Source organism: Salvelinus alpinus, chromosome 39 (assembly GCF_045679555.1).
Source record: "Salvelinus alpinus chromosome 39, SLU_Salpinus.1, whole genome shotgun sequence".
Classification (NCBI taxonomy): domain Eukaryota; kingdom Metazoa; phylum Chordata; class Actinopteri; order Salmoniformes; family Salmonidae; genus Salvelinus; species Salvelinus alpinus.
Genome location: NC_092124.1, coordinates 1,039,719 through 1,055,328, shown reverse-complemented (window position 1 = coordinate 1,055,328; position 15,610 = coordinate 1,039,719). Strand labels below are relative to the sequence as shown.

Here is a 15,610-nt window from a genome sequence, read left to right as displayed (position 1 = left end):
GGTGGTGACTGTCTAGCCCGGCTATGATGGAACACTGAGTTCTACTAACTGAGCCTCTAGTGTTGCTATCTAGAATTTTTGCTCGATTAACCCCTTTTTATGGCACCGTATAACCAGATTTGATTTTTTAAATATACTTTAATGCTCATCTAGGGACAAGCACTGGAAATGAGTGTGGGTTAAAGTGTGTGACTGTTGTGTATTCAATGTGTCAATGGTGTCATTGTATCTGTCTTTATTCAAAATAACATTTTAAATTTAAATGACATTTCAAAATGGCTTCTTCAGTTTGATCAAAATGTTCAACTCTGACACAGAAAGCGGGGATTGGCCTAGGCCCTAGAGTCTAGGGCCTAGGCCAATCCCCGCTTTCTGTGTCAGAGTTGGGCCTAGACAGATGAGGAAGGGACGCTGTTGAGGTTACCATAGAGATAACAGGAGGGGGAAGCAGAGAGGAACTGAAAAACACCTGGTGTTTCCTTGAGAGGGGAAAAACAAGGTGCCCAGGGCAATAGCTCAGAGCAAGACAAATACCCCAGGCCCTTGTAAGACTGATTATAGGTGACCCACGTGTGCGGTTTAAATTACAAGAGTGCTTAATGATACTACGCACCCTCTTAATAATAAAGTTGTTTTTGTATTGCCAAGGCCAATCCTAAACAGTTCAAAAATATTAACGTTCATCTAACTCACAGAGTAAATATGTAATATGAATCCTGAAGATTTACTTTATTGAAACCTCAAACCTGATACGGTTTGTGTTTGAAGTATATCGTCACCGCGAGTTATACAGACTTTTTTACAAGTCTCATTATTCTCCTTCCGATGCATATTGTGGCTTGTAATCCGTCAGTGTTGTAGATTAAGACATTGCATTTTCCACTCCTGAACTTTACAGCGCTCTGACCTTTTCCATGTCCACGACAGTGCAGCGCACGAAGTGAAGAGGATACAATGTTTTGGCGACCTCCTTTCAGAATCACATCAGAATCACATTCCAATTCAAATCCGAGGAAGTTTTTTTTGTTTTTGTGCAATAAGCATGGGGAAACGGAAGCTTTTACAACAATCTAAGCTGTAACACATTCATAGACATGATTTAAGAAAACAGAACTGTAGAACTTAAAGTAGATCCCAACTTCCCACTCTTTTTTATTATCCTGCCCCTGCTCCCAAACAAATCAATCAAGCCTCCTCCAAGACCCTTTCTGCTATAAGATGGCGTCACAAAATGTAGTTTTTCCCCGCTGGTCCCGATATCCACGGTAACGGGGGTGATACCAACCCACCCCCTTGACCAGACCCGGTGAGGGGAGCACCTTTTCTTTTCTTGGGCATTGTTCCCTTCACTTGAATGGATTGCCTCTAATTCATCTCAGCATGAAAAATGGCATACAAAGGCCAAGGAAGAGCAAGGGTCTTGGGATTAGACCAACGCAGGCAGAGTTGCAAAAGCCTTTACATGTAGCCTCGTAGGTTGAGGGGTCACAGAGCAACTAGTTGACTTCCGAACATCCACAATAACATTGGAATTGCTTTTGAAGAAGTTGTCATTTTCACTCTTGTTTTAAGACGATTGGGTAAACTGCAACATGCAACATTGTTGCCAAATGCAAACATACTGTACTGTATGTATACAGCAATGAATGTGTTTTCAGAGAGATTGGGCAGGTGTTTTAGTGGAAGAAATATAGTTGTTTTTGTATGGTAATACTATTTTCACACAACACAATACCTTAAATCTTAGATGGGCTCATGTAGTTTAGTAGACTTTACACAGTTTACAATAAATTCAAGGCAAGCCAACAAAATCCATTGATGGCATTTGGCAAACTTACATGATCAATTGGTGGCAAAGCTGAATCAATTAGAACGTTGAATAATCACTGTTTATTGTATTCAATTAAGGACATGTGAATTAATTGTGTCATGTTAAAGCCAAATACAAGCATATTGATTATTTTAACATATAGATATTTGGCAAAAATGTAACCACTTGTATTATTTTCTGACAACAAATAAATTAATATACTGTAGCGACCCGCACAGACAGCTGTGTGTTATGTGTTAGGCTAGGAGGTGGTTGTGTTGTACTGACCAGTACCCGGTGTTCGCGGGGTCCGACATGTCAATCAACCTGCTATCTGCCAATCACGGGAATGCCTGGAATGTTCTGATGCCGGGCATCCTGGTGGTTGGCGGAGTGGCATGGAGGGGGGTTGGGCAGGGGGGTGAAGCATTGGAAGTTAAGACCAGGTTCAGCCTTTGTTCTCTCTCTCTTACGTCTGGGCTTCACAAGAGAAGGTCACGATTGGCTTGTGGGTTATCTGTCATCTATTTGGCGTGTGCTACGGCCCAAACAGTAGCCTGTGTAAAGTTGGTTTAATAAACCGTCAATTCGCAAACTCAAGCCTCTGTCTGGACAATTGTTCATTTATGATCTAGTCAGGTCATTACATTGGTGTCAGAAGTAAAAACGTTGATACAAGTTAGCCAGCTAGCTAGCTGACTTATGTGGCTAGCTACCGTAGGTGAGAACGGGGATTGAAAATGCTTCGAGGGAATCCGAAAGTGAAGGTGGAGGTAGGGGACTATTATGGCCAAGGAGGTGCGTGTGAATGGACGTCGGGGGTTCTGTCTGAGGAGATCGCCAGGGCGTCGGAGCGCAGAGGCCGCTTGAGGGAGGACGTTAGAGCGATGGCGGCTGAAGCGGGCATGAGTGCTTCGTCGACTGTATTTCGCGCGGATTCTGGTGGGCGGACCGAAGTGGTGACGTCGACGCGGCGTGACGAGGAATCTGGGGCTCAGGATGTAAACAAACATGGCGGCGCCCAGTTCCCGGCTGCGTCCGTATCTGTTAAGACCCCGAAGTATTCCGGTAAGGCGGATTGGGAAGCTTTTCATGCTCAGTTTGAACTGTTAGCTCATTTTAGGGGGTGGTCGGATGAAGAAAGGGCACTGCAGTTGGCTTTATGCCTCACGGATGAAGCTCTGGCCTGTTTGATATTGATTAGCCCCGAGGACAGGCATGATTATGGTGCTTTAGTGGGAGCACTGAGGAGGCGCTATGGACAGTGTGTACAGCCCGGGCTACTGCGCTCCGAACTGAGTAATAGACGCAGGCAGCCTGGAGAGCCTCTACGGGTGCTAGCTAATGACATTGAGAGCCTCTCTCGGCGGGCATATGCTCACATGCCCCCCTCCGTGCAGAGCGAGCTAGCACGGGACCAGTTCATACAGGCGCTCTCTCCTACGGAGCTGCGCATACAGACCCAGCTGGCTCATCCTGAGTCATTGCAGACAGCCTTGGAGATGGCTTTGGAGAGGGAGCTGGTGTGGGCTGGGGCTTCAGCTGGGGCTTTGGTGGGGGTGCAGGGAGACACACCCTCTGTGCGAGCTGGGGGGCAGAGCAGCCCGGAGCCGGAAAAGCCTGCTTGGGTGGCCGAAATGACAAAACTCATTCGTGCTGTGTCGCTACAGGCGGCACGAAACACACGCCCTGGTCCCAGGGTCTGCTGGGGTTGTGGCCAGCCAGGCCATCTGCGCCGAGATTGCCCCATGTCCCCCAGAGCTCAGGGAAACGGCTCGGGGTCCGCATAGACCGGGTAGTGCGGACCCCTGGCTTTCTATCCCAACCACCATCATCTTCAGGAGGAGCCCACCGGCACAGACGGGGAAGCAAGGCTCCACTTCCCCCAGAAGCAGACGAGGGCAAGCGGATGGAGCCTGTTGTTGTGGTGGGCCGGACCTGTGTTGGGGACTTTTGTCATGTCCCTGTCACTGTGGAGGGGGTGCCCTGCTCCGCCCTGGTGGACACTGGGTCCACAGTAACCCTGGTGAGGCCAGATATTGTGCCAGGTTGGACTCAGTGTGAGCCTACAACTGTGCAGCTCCGCACAGTCACAGGTGAGCTGGCACCCATGAAAGGGAAGGGAATAATGACTCTGACAGTAGGGGGCAGGACTGTGCGTCATCCTGTGTGGGTGGCGGCTGTGCAGGACCCTTGTATCCTGGGGTTGGACTTTCTTAGGAGCACAGGCTGCCAGTTAGACCTAAATAGGGGCACACTGAGCTTCCAGGGAGGGACGGAAGTCACCATGGCCCCCCCTAATGTCACATTCACTCAACCCAACAAACCCTTTACTCCAACAGTTAAAGCAGCAGAGACTCATGGCTGCGCCCCCTCCCCCACAGCTGTGTGTGACTTTTCCCCAGTCCCCCTGTCACCTACGGCGGTGTGTTACATTCCCCCAGCTACCTCCATGACACAGCCCTCTGTGAGCCCGGGCCGCACCCCCCCAGCCCAGCTACCCCAGATGGGAGAGGAGAGGACACTGTCTGCAGTGAGGGAGATATGGGGGAGGAACTGTGTTGGTCTTGACCCCGAGCAGCAGGAACGGTTGTGGCAGTTGCTGTTTGAATTCAGAGACAGCTTTGCGTTGAGTGAGGAAGAGGTGGGTCAGACTCATCTGGTGCAGCATGAGATCGACACAGGTGATGCTCGACCCATCAAGATGCGTCCCCGCCGTATCCCGCTGGCACGCCAGGAGGCGGCAGACAAGGCTGTGTTGGAGATGCAGCGGGCAGACTTCATTGAGCCCTCAGACAGCCCCTGGGCGGCGCCAGTCGTCATGGTTCCGAAGAAGGGGGGCAAGCTGAGGTTCTGTGCGGACTACAGGCGGCTGAATGAGGTAACCAGGAAGGACTCATACCCCATACCACGTATCGATGAGTCGCTGGACCTGGTTAGGGGGTCCTCCTGGTTCTCCTCACTAGACCTCCGCAGTGGCTACTGGCAGGTGCCCCTCTCCCCAGAGGCCAGAGCCAAAACTGCGTTCTCCACTAACAGAGGACACTGGCAGTTCAAGGTCCTGTGCTTTGGCCTGTGCAACGCTCCAGCTACTTTTGAGCGTTTGATGGACAGGGTGCTGGATGGCATCCCCCGACAGCAGTGTCTGGTATACCTCGATGACATCCTGGCCCATGGCAGCTCCTTCCAGTCAGCCCTGGGGGCGCTACGGCGTGTGCTGGAGAGGGTGGCTGCCGCAGGTCTGAAGCTCCACCCCGAGAAGTGCCACTTCATGAGGAGAGAGGTGTCCTTCTTGGGCCACCGAGTGGGGAAGGAGGGGATCAGCACCATGGAGGACAAGGTAGGGGCTGTCAGAGACTGGCCCACCCCCACCGACCAGCGTCAGCTGAAGAGCTTCCTGGGCCTGGCCTCGTACTACAGGAGGTTTGTACGGGGCTTCTCAAGCGTTGCTGCTCCACTGAACCGCCTGCTGCCGAAGGACAAGGCTTTCACTTGGACAGTGGAGTGTGAGGAGGCGTTCAACACCCTCAAACGTGCACTGATCGAGGCCCCCGTGCTCGCCCCCCCTGACCTCACCTTGCCCTTTATCCTGGACACAGACGCGAGCAATGTGGGCATGGGTGGGGTGCTGGCCCAGGTGGGGCCAGAGGGGGAGAGAGTGGTGGCGTACTTCAGCAAAACATTTGACAAACATGAGCGCCGCTACTGTGTCACCCGGCGGGAGCTCTTGGCTGTTGTGGCTTCCGTCAAACACTTCAAGTACTACCTGGGTGGTCTGCCCTTTACTGTAAGGACTGACCACTCTGCTCTCCAGTGGCTCATGTCTTTCAGAGAGCCAGAGGGGCAGGTGGCACGCTGGTTGGAGGAGCTTCAGCCGTATGACTTCACGGTGGTGCACAGGGCAGGGGCACGCCACTCCAACGCCGACGCCATGTCCCGTCGGCCCTGTACTGCAGACGGCTGCCGCCACTGTGAACGGAGAGAGGGACGGGAGAGAGAGCTGCGGGCAGAGGAGGGTGTCTGTGCCACAGTGTGTCGGGCGAGCGGGCCTGTCTGCTGTGAGCTGCAGACTGTCGACGTGGCTGAATGGCGGCAGCAGCAGGGACGGGACACAGACCTACAGCCAGTGCTACAGTGGGTAGAGGCGCAGGTGAGGCCACCATGGGAAGAGGTGACAGCGCTCTCACTCGCGACCAAAGGGTTGTGGTCGAAGTTTGAGAGACTGCGGCTGGCTGATGGCGTGCTACAGCGGGCATGGAAGGAGTCAGCTACGGGAGAGGAGAGGTGGCAGGTGGTGGTCCCAAAAGCATTGCGGGAGGCTGTGCTCCAGAGTACTCATGGGGGGGTGGGGACTGGACACTTTGGGGTCACAAAAACACTGCGCCGTCTCCGTCAGGGCTTCTACTGGGGGCAGCACAAGAGGGATGTGGAGGACTTTTGTCGCCGCTGTGACAACTGCACAGCGAGAAAGGGCCCCCCAGGCCGCTCTCATGCTCAGCTCCAACAGTTCCCAGTGGGGGCTCCCATGGAGAGGGTGGGAGTGGATGTAGTTGGGCCGTTCCCCACCACAGACAGTGGAAACCGCTGGGTGCTCACGGCCATGGACTATTTCACAAAATGGCCCGAGGCCTATGCTCTGCCTGACCAGGAGGCAGAGACCATCGTCGACGCCCTGACAGCGGGGATGTTCAGCAGGTTTGGAGCTGCAGAGTCCATCCACAGCGACCAAGGCAGAAACTTTGAGTCCCGTGTGTTCGCCACCATGTGTGAGAGGCTGGGTATGCACAAGACCCGCACTACTCCTCTCCATCCTCAAAGTGATGGCCTTGTGGAGCGCTTCAACAAAACGCTTGGACAGCAGCTGGCCATCGTCTCTTCCAAACACCAGCGTGACTGGGACAAGCACCTGCCTATGGTCCTCATGGCATGCCGCTCCGCTGTCCAAGACTCCACCTCCTGCACGCCTGCCCTCCTCATGCTGGGGAGAGAGATCCGCACCCCTGCGGAGATGGCGTTTGGTCGGCCCCTGGATAGCCCTCATGTTCCTCCGGGGCCAGAGTATGCCCGGAGACTCCAGGACCGCCTGGAGACAGCCCACACCTTCGCCAGAGAGCAGCTGGTGAATGCAGGTGTGAGGCAGAAAAGGAACTATGACGTGCACACCCGGGGAAGGCACTTTGTGGCTGGGGAGCTGGTCTGGGTCTACAGCCCCCTAAGGAAAAAAGGCAGATGCCCCAAGTTGGACAGTCACTGGGTGGGACCCTGCAGTGTCCTGGAGAGGGTAGGGGAGGTTGTGTACCGGGTGCAGCTTCCTCCCAGGGGGAGAAAGGTGGCACTGCACCGGGACAGGTTAGCCCCATACAGAGGGGCCTCTTCTCCCCAAACCCCAGGAACCCCCACAATTCCCCTCTCTGGCAATGACATTCTCCAGGCACCCACCCTCAGGTGCCGCAGACAAGGCTCCAGACAGCCCACTCCCCCTGTCTCCCCCCCTGTGTCACCGCGTGGTTCCCCAGAGCCACGGACTGTATTACCCGTTCCCGCTTCCTTGTCCCCCATATCCCTGCCTTCATCCCCTGGTTCCCAGAGGGGCACTCTGCGACCATCACGGCCACGCAGGCAAAGGAGACCTCCGGGTCGCTTCAGAGACTTTGTTTGTTCCCTCGGGGACGAGGGATTTTGTGGTGGGGGGGCTGTGTAGCGACCCGCACAGACAGCTGTGTGTTATGTGTTAGGCTAGGAGGTGGTTGTGTTGTACTGACCAGTACCCGGTGTTCGCGGGGTCCGACATGTCAATCAACCTGCTATCTGCCAATCACGGGAATGCCTGGAATGTTCTGATGCCGGGCATCCTGGTGGTTGGCGGAGTGGCATGGAGGGGGGTTGGGCAGGGGGGTGAAGCATTGGAAGTTAAGACCAGGTTCAGCCTTTGTTCTCTCTCTCTTACGTCTGGGCTTCACAAGAGAAGGTCACGATTGGCTTGTGGGTTATCTGTCATCTATTTGGCGTGTGCTACGGCCCAAACAGTAGCCTGTGTAAAGTTGGTTTAATAAACCGTCAATTCGCAAACTCAAGCCTCTGTCTGGACAATTGTTCATTTATGATCTAGTCAGGTCATTACAATACAATATGGTATGCTCACACATGACATGAAATGTGCATTGTTAGCAAAGATACTAAGCTACAATATCTATATCCTGTGACATGTCCTATCCATAGAATTAGGAATCAGTGTTGGATGGAATGGCCTATGCTGTACCATTCACATAGTAGGCTACAACATGTTGTAAAATAACCCTAAAAACGAAGGAACGAATTTAGGCTGGCAAGTACATGAAGGCTAAAACAACCTTACGCGCAGACATCTATACAAAGAGCGAATAAACTGTACGTAAGAATAACTGTTTAGAAGCACTGACGTGCATGATGTCATTTCACACATCTTCACAGTTGCAGTGAGTTGCCTACTTAATTGCAGACTAAAAAAGCAAACAATTTACTGATGAATCACTTACCGAGAGAGAGAGGAGGGTAAAATGCATACTAGGTCATCTGCACGGATAACGTTTCAGGTAGTTAGGTGTACTTTTCAGAGACAGAAAATATGTGTATTGTTATTATTTGGTTGTTAGAGCAGCGACCGTTTCCTCTGTTCGTTGCGGCTGCGTTGAGGGACGAGAATCTATTGAAGGGCGGCAGAGACGACAGCAGCAGCAGCCACCGGGCAGCAAAGCCAACGCATGCACAATCTCAAACGTGATTGGCTCAGGTACACGCGGTGTGTCCACCCGTATCTTGCTCTGTGAGGCTCGCGACACACACCGCCGGTGAGAAATGTCATTACAATTTGGTGCAACGCGTCTTGTTGCGGTTATTGATGTCTTATTACAATGTAATAAGCATATGTTGAACGGCAACATTTTGACACCATATTTGTTAGCTATACACTTTCGTTTTCCAAACTACCTATATGTAGTTTGCAAACAGGCCTCTGCAATTGTATTAGTCAGCTTTTCTTGAATATTTTTTTTCCGCTACCTGTGGGCAAACATATTATAGGCTAGCTACTGATGTCTTTGAAGGTGACTATTTTGGTGGAGGCCACGAAGATGAAGGGAGTGCCTAGATTGAGGAAGAGAGAGGACCTGAAGAGAAAGAGGATGGTGAGTAAGATAGTAGAGAATAGTACAGAAAGGTGACAGATGCTTGGGAGCATTTAAGGTCAGGGGTAGAATATTTCTAGAACTATTAATCGTTAAATTCTGACCCTGACCCCTTGGAATGGGGAATATTTAAGATTAATAAAGTTGTTATTCAGTTTAGAGGGATTAACACAATGCTTAGCATATTTATATGTTTTCTCTTTCTATAATACACATGATTTCCAGTATTCTGGTTGTGCAAGGTATGGGTTGATGTTCTTGATGCTGTATGTTATGGATTAAACTCATACTGTATCTGTTGATAGTGATTGACTCCAGACTGGTGTTTGAAGGACCAAGGACACTGATTTTTGTTGTATTCTGTGAAACACTGTGTGATTCTGTAGCAGCTGACAAAGTTGTTTTGACTTCCTACAAGCCTCCCAGGCTGTTGTTTATAGGACATTTGGTGCTATGTAATTAGGATTTAAGGAACTTCTCTGCTAAGGCCAAACTAGACATTCTCTCTGCTTCTGTGCTGGGGGTGTCTCCCTGTTGCAACCTGTAATTAAAGATGATGATTCTGATTGATTTGACAGCTCTCCTTTCTGTTCACCTGGACATTTCCATTAGACCCCTCACCTTTGACCCGAAGATGAACCCTATCTCCCCTACTGTATGTCCTGTTTTTTTTTGCTTCCCAATGACTATGGGCTGTCACTGGACCTCTGTTTGGTCCCTAAGGGTAAGCCACCTTGAAGGCTGGACCCCCAATTTTAAGTTCACAGGCAAAAGGTAGGCTACCCCATACATCCAATTATAATTATATATATATATAGAGAGAGAGAGAGAGAGAGAGAGAGAGAGAGAGAGAGAGAGAGAGAGAGAGAGAGAGAGAGAGAGAGAGAGAGAGAGAGAGAAGAAAAAAAGAGATCAAAACTGATAGGAAGGCAGGTAATAGGTTGTTATACTGTATGGACTGGTTTCCCAGACACAGATTAAGCCTTGTCCAGGACAAAAAAGCATTGAGAGTGTAATAGTTGAGGACGTAATCTGTGTCCGGGAAACCAGCCTTATATGTTTTATTAAAGTGCCACAGTCTTTGCTGCAAAGGAGCTGCTATGCGATGGTGAACAACATTTACACTTATTTGCTACTTCAAGATGAATGTCATGCAACGCTACAGATCCCATATCTAACGGCACTGACCAGCCCATAGTCTTAAAGCCCTAAATGCTGAATTATTGACGTGATAGTAAGCTTTCTGCTTATACTGTAACCATCTTAGATCAAATGAACTGCTACTACAGTATAAGGCGCTACAATTTCAGACCTGATTTTCCCATATGAAAAATGTATCAGCTCTTACAAAAATGTCCATGGATTATAATTGACATTTACTGTTGCTGCGGGATTGTTTTCCTGCTGTAGCAAACTGGCTCAAATCTTCATATCCGCCATATTTTAAATCATATGGATATTACATTTTTTTTCGCAGTGATAGACAATTTTCCAAGTCTCAAAGCCTAGACAGAGGTTGATAAATAAATTAGAACCTACTGTCAAGGAGATTAATTAATAAACACATTAACTAGTTCTCAGTCCTTCCATGCAAGGACCCATTTCTAAATGAAATACATCCACTCTCCTCCCTCTTCCCTCGAGCTATATGTCTCTTGCTGAGGTGGCGGCTCAACTAGTTTGAGGATGAGCATATTATAATTTTAAACTAGAGATTTGGAACAATTATGTAAAGTGGAGAAGATGCATAAACTTGAATTGTCCTGAGACAGAACTGGATGACATTGTTATATGCATTAGTTGATGAAAAGTGTACCTGTAGCGGATTTCTTAATTCAATTACCCTTAGAAATTCGGCACACGTGTTGAAGTGATTTGCAACAAGTATACACAGGGATCTACAGTATACCTGGTACAAAAGTAATAAAAAAACTCACTGATTAGTTAAAAAAAAATGTTTTAACCTTTACTCAGTGCAATTTAAAAAAAATCTAGACTTAGCAAACATAAATCAAAGGTGACCATAAAACACCTGATACACATCAGCTGCTGGTGGTGTTAGTCTTAATGACAAATACCAATCAATTGCTATGACACCCTCTGGGAGGCAGACGTTTTGTGAGTGTGCTGTGTAATTGCTAAGTGAACCTTTTGCTAAATGGGCCTTTGACCCATGTGTTATAGCGGCACAAAATGTCAACACATACGTACACACACACATAATGTCGATTTAAAAAGTTGAAGTTTGATCCTACCGTTCACATAAGTCCCCCATAAAGACTTGGGGACACTTAGCCTAGCCATCAGGACAATGCGGTACTGGACGCTATGCTAATTCACTAATGCGCCTGGCTAGGCTGATGACTGGTGGCTGTTGTGTAAATGGCTAATCCGATCGGTTTCCACATGCTTATTTGGGGCACATAAACCATTTAGAGCCCTTCCAGAATTCACCACTCTCTCAAGAGAGGGCCGTGTGGCCTGGGGTGTTAGAGAGGGAAAGGGTGGGGGGGGGGCGCCACTTTGTCACCCTCACTGTAGTGACAGATATGTTGTTGGTGTCAAGGTTTTATGGTTACTGTTATTGGTGTTTAGTCCTGGGATGAGCTAGTATACGTGTTTGCGTCACACCTCGAGGCACACTTATGACTTCATGCTGGTGTTTAACATGCCAGTTACACAGAATGGATCATTCTATAATTACAGTAACATATCATCCAGGCAAAAAAAGAACATATGCCATACAGACAGTCTATGCTTATGAATAATAGATCCGGTGAGTGAGCACTTAACACTGTTAATGTCTGATGACCACAAAAGGACTGTTTAAAACTGATAGGCTTTGACTTTCTGAAATTGTACAATCAAAAAAAGGACAAACTATAGAATCTGAGGATTGAAATAGTTAAACTGACCAGGAGCGAGAAAAGTTGAATTGCTGACAAATTGCCGAGCGACAGCAATTAATTAAGCACAAATCAGTTCCACAAGCACTTGCTTTTACTTTTGTAATGGCTTTGAGAAGACCGTCGTTAAACTTCACAACCATTCTGTTTTTTAACGAATCAGTTAGATCCTGTGACGCTTCAGACCTTTGGGTGTTGCAGGTAGGTGATTCTAAAATAAAACGCTTTCCACTTGGAAAAGCCTCAATTCAAAAGATGTGGAATTGGAATTGTTAAAAAAGAACCAATATTCCACTCAGTTTTAAGATGTGCTTTAGTTATATAGAAGATGCTTCCTTAATGAATTATTACCTTTATCAATAGAAAACAAGCTACGCCAATGTGCATTTGAGGTTTTCTTAAGAAAGGTGACACCAGAAAATGATTTCTTTATTTATATACTGTAGCTAAGCCTTCTCAATACCAGCCCCTGGTGGCAGCACCACATGAAGCTAAATCATCCAAATGTACACACACAAATCATACAAAGGCACCAAATGCAAAGACATTGTGAAAATATAAAATTCCTGCGCTCGATTATTGCAAACATACAAAAACACCAAAATGAGCCATTTATGAAGAAAACATTTTATTATTTTTTACCCCAAAAGACATTGCACAACATTCAGAAACCTGTTTTTGAACTCAAAACCTGTTAAATCAGCATGAGAAAAATGCCCCATGGCTTCATTCATATACCCTATAATATATCTAAGGTAAAAGAGGAAATTACAAATATATATATTTATCTATGCTTACATCATGTCATTGAACAACAGATTGATGTACAATACACACATGCTGTTGTACAGCAGGAACAGTACTGTAGGTACAAGTAGAAGACAGGAACCCCAGTGGGCAAAAGTGGTTGCAATAACGTCATTATGATGTCTTTTGTGAACATTATGGTCAGGTTCTAAAGGGAAGGTGTTTAGATATAATTTGACCAGATAACCAAAATATGGCGTCATGAAAAAGAGGTCTTCACCTGGTTGTCATCTGGCTATCTAACATTTCAACAACCAGAATATGAGGTCATTATGAAATCCCATGCCATATTTTGCCCGCAGGGACAAGACAGCTGGCTAGAATAACTGTGGTCCTTTCGAAGGAAATAACTATAGTATTCAGAAAATAACTATTCAAAAGGTTACAAGCTTAGGAAAAGGATGCTGGTCTTTCCTATGTACAAAACGTTTTTCAAGTCCACTTTCATTTAGGTTTCATCTCATATACACAGTTCACACACAAGTGTTTTTTGTTGTTGTCTCATAGTACATAAATGTGCGATATTATATACTTGAGAGGAGGATAACGTTTTAAAAAAGTGACTGCAATTGGAAAGTCAAGGGAATCACCCTATTTCACTATAACTAGCATAGAGATTGTCGTTGTACAATGCCAAGAGTGAACTTCTGATTCCAAAATGCAAACATTTATGTTCTCGTTTAGCATATAGGTTAGTTTTAAAGCAGATAAGTCTCATTCTTTAATTAGCAGCTAAATCGCTAGCTGTTTACTCGTATTTACCCCCCTTCTCAAATGCGGCAAAAAGGATTCTACTCACACGGTGAGGTAATAGTGAAATAGGACAATTGAGTGGTTTATGTTGGTTTGGAGTGTATGTAATGTAGGTATGTTTGGTCCATTCTTTATCCATCTACTGCTATGTGGTCCTGAAGCTGGCAGTGTGAGGGGTCTGTGTTTAGCTGAAACACCAGACAGAGCGAGAGAGTTGTACAGACATAAAACAAGGCACATCAAGTTCACGTGGTAAGGCTGGTCCTTCAATTTCTCTGGAATTACAAAAAATTTCAATTCAATAATTAATATTGTCCATCATATACCCATGATTAAAGTCAAATACAAACACAAATGGTTAACACTACTTGAACATCATTACTGCAACATAATAGCACCGTAAACATGACATTGACGCGCGTTATAAAATGCTCAGCGGCGCTATTCATTACAGTACAATGACAAACAGTGAAAACCAACCATCTAATCTACTGTATCGAATTCCAAGGTGGCGGTAATCCATTTCCTACAGTCATACACTGGGTATAACAGGTGTCACATCAAGCTTATGATACATCATGTAAATGTAATGATGCCTATCATTAGTGTTACTTCATCAATGGGTGGCCAGACTTTTACAAAAAGTGGAGATAAATTATCCAAATGGATGCAGAGCCAAATAGAAGACGGCCATTTTATTCCAAAATGTCTCTGCGGTATCGAGCTACAACATTAATAAGCTGGAGTAAAAAGTCCATACACTTTTCAAAATGTATTTAACATCTCCGTGCTTCTCACTAGATTTGTCAAATCAACCCCAAAAAGTGAATTTCCCATGATTCGAAAAGAACTGCAACAGTTCCAAGTAAAAAAGAAGGGAACGAGAGAAAAAGAGAGATTGCCACTTCACGATTAGAACAAAGTTCAATGGATTTCCTTGTACAGGAAGAACAAGAGCATAGTAGAAAACAGAACTTACAGTTTATCAACCAAGAGATTGACAAATATTTTTGTTTTTTAATTAATTCTTTGACTTAGTGTTGCTTTGCCTAAAAACCTTTTACAATCCTGAAGAAAAGTGGGAGGAACAGAGGCAGACAGGGAGCGGAGAGCGTTTCCCGTTTCACAATAATTCTGGAGCCTCTCCAGACCAAACCACAGTGGATTTTTTGGGAGGGGTGGGTCGGTTGATTAGTGCTCCTCCAGCCAAGATGGTGTATCCCCGCCGGGCATTTTCAACTTGATGTGGAACTGCTTGAGCGTCTGATCCAGCTGCTGCTGGTTTCCTGCATAGTATGCCGCGATGGCATTGTGGAAGAGGATCAGCTGGTTGTGCAACACTTTCACCTGGGAAAGGGGTCGGAAGGAGGAGAAAGAACAGAAAGAGGACATGAGCACTCACACCAGAGTAAACAAACACATACTCGCATTTAATGCCTGTTGAAGAACTGTGTAATGGACAGGTTTGTTTTGATTCAGCAAATATCCCAGCAGTCTTTTCAAACAGCAACACAGGTCAGTTTTAGATTTGGCCAACCTGGTCTCAGAGCATTTTGTATTATTCTGTACGTAAATCAGAGACACTCCATTTAATATGACATGTCACATACGGTATATATTAATTTGTGGCTGTCCATTACCCATTTCGTATGATATGTTACGAATTACAATTTTCGGTTTTACCTTAAGTAACCATACCAAACGTAATATATCTTACAATTTGAGTGTCCCGGATTTGATTTTACTATGTTAGGTCTAGTCAATGAGACCAGGCTGACTTGGCAGTAATTAATATTTTCCTGAAAATGTATCAAGTTTTAATAGCGAGAATCATTCATATTTATTCAGAGAATCCCAGGAAATACTGCAAAAATTGAAGGTGCACATTTAAAACCAAGATATGGTCACTGTGCCAGGGTTCTCCCTAAATAAGAGGGGCTCTGCTACGCCACCACGTAAGAGCATGCGCAGACCAGCTGGCTGGTGTGTTTACGGACATATTCAATCAATCCTTATCCCAGTCTGCTGTCCCCACATGCTTCAAGAGGGTCACCATTGTTCCTGTTCCCAAGAAAGCTAAGGTAACTGAGCTAAACGACTACAGCCCCGTAGCACTCACTTCCGTCATCATGAAGTGCTTTGAGAGACTAGTCAAGGACCATATCACCTCC

General features: G+C 46.8%; 2 protein-coding genes across 4 annotated transcripts in view; both read right to left on the bottom strand.

The window, feature by feature from the left end:
• LOC139566852 (FH2 domain-containing protein 1-like) overlaps positions 1–8,601 on the bottom strand; it is a 65,874-nt gene extending 57,273 nt beyond the window's left edge. Inside the window, exon 1 of the mRNA XM_071388173.1 lies at positions 8,326–8,601. The gene's annotated coding sequence lies outside the window, so the exon portion shown is untranslated. The remainder of the gene's footprint in view (positions 1–8,325) is intronic.
• A 3,889-nt stretch (positions 8,602–12,490) lies between these two features.
• LOC139566637 (arfaptin-1-like) overlaps positions 12,491–15,610 on the bottom strand; it is a 37,191-nt gene continuing 34,071 nt past the window's right edge. For 2 of the 3 annotated variants that reach the window (XM_071387877.1, XM_071387875.1), the window contains one exon: positions 12,491–14,786. In XM_071387877.1, the coding sequence (XP_071243978.1) occupies positions 14,631–14,786 (156 nt within the window). In that variant the 3' untranslated portion in view covers positions 12,491–14,630. The remainder of the gene's footprint in view (positions 14,787–15,610) is intronic. The other variant, XM_071387878.1, reaches the window with a different exon arrangement.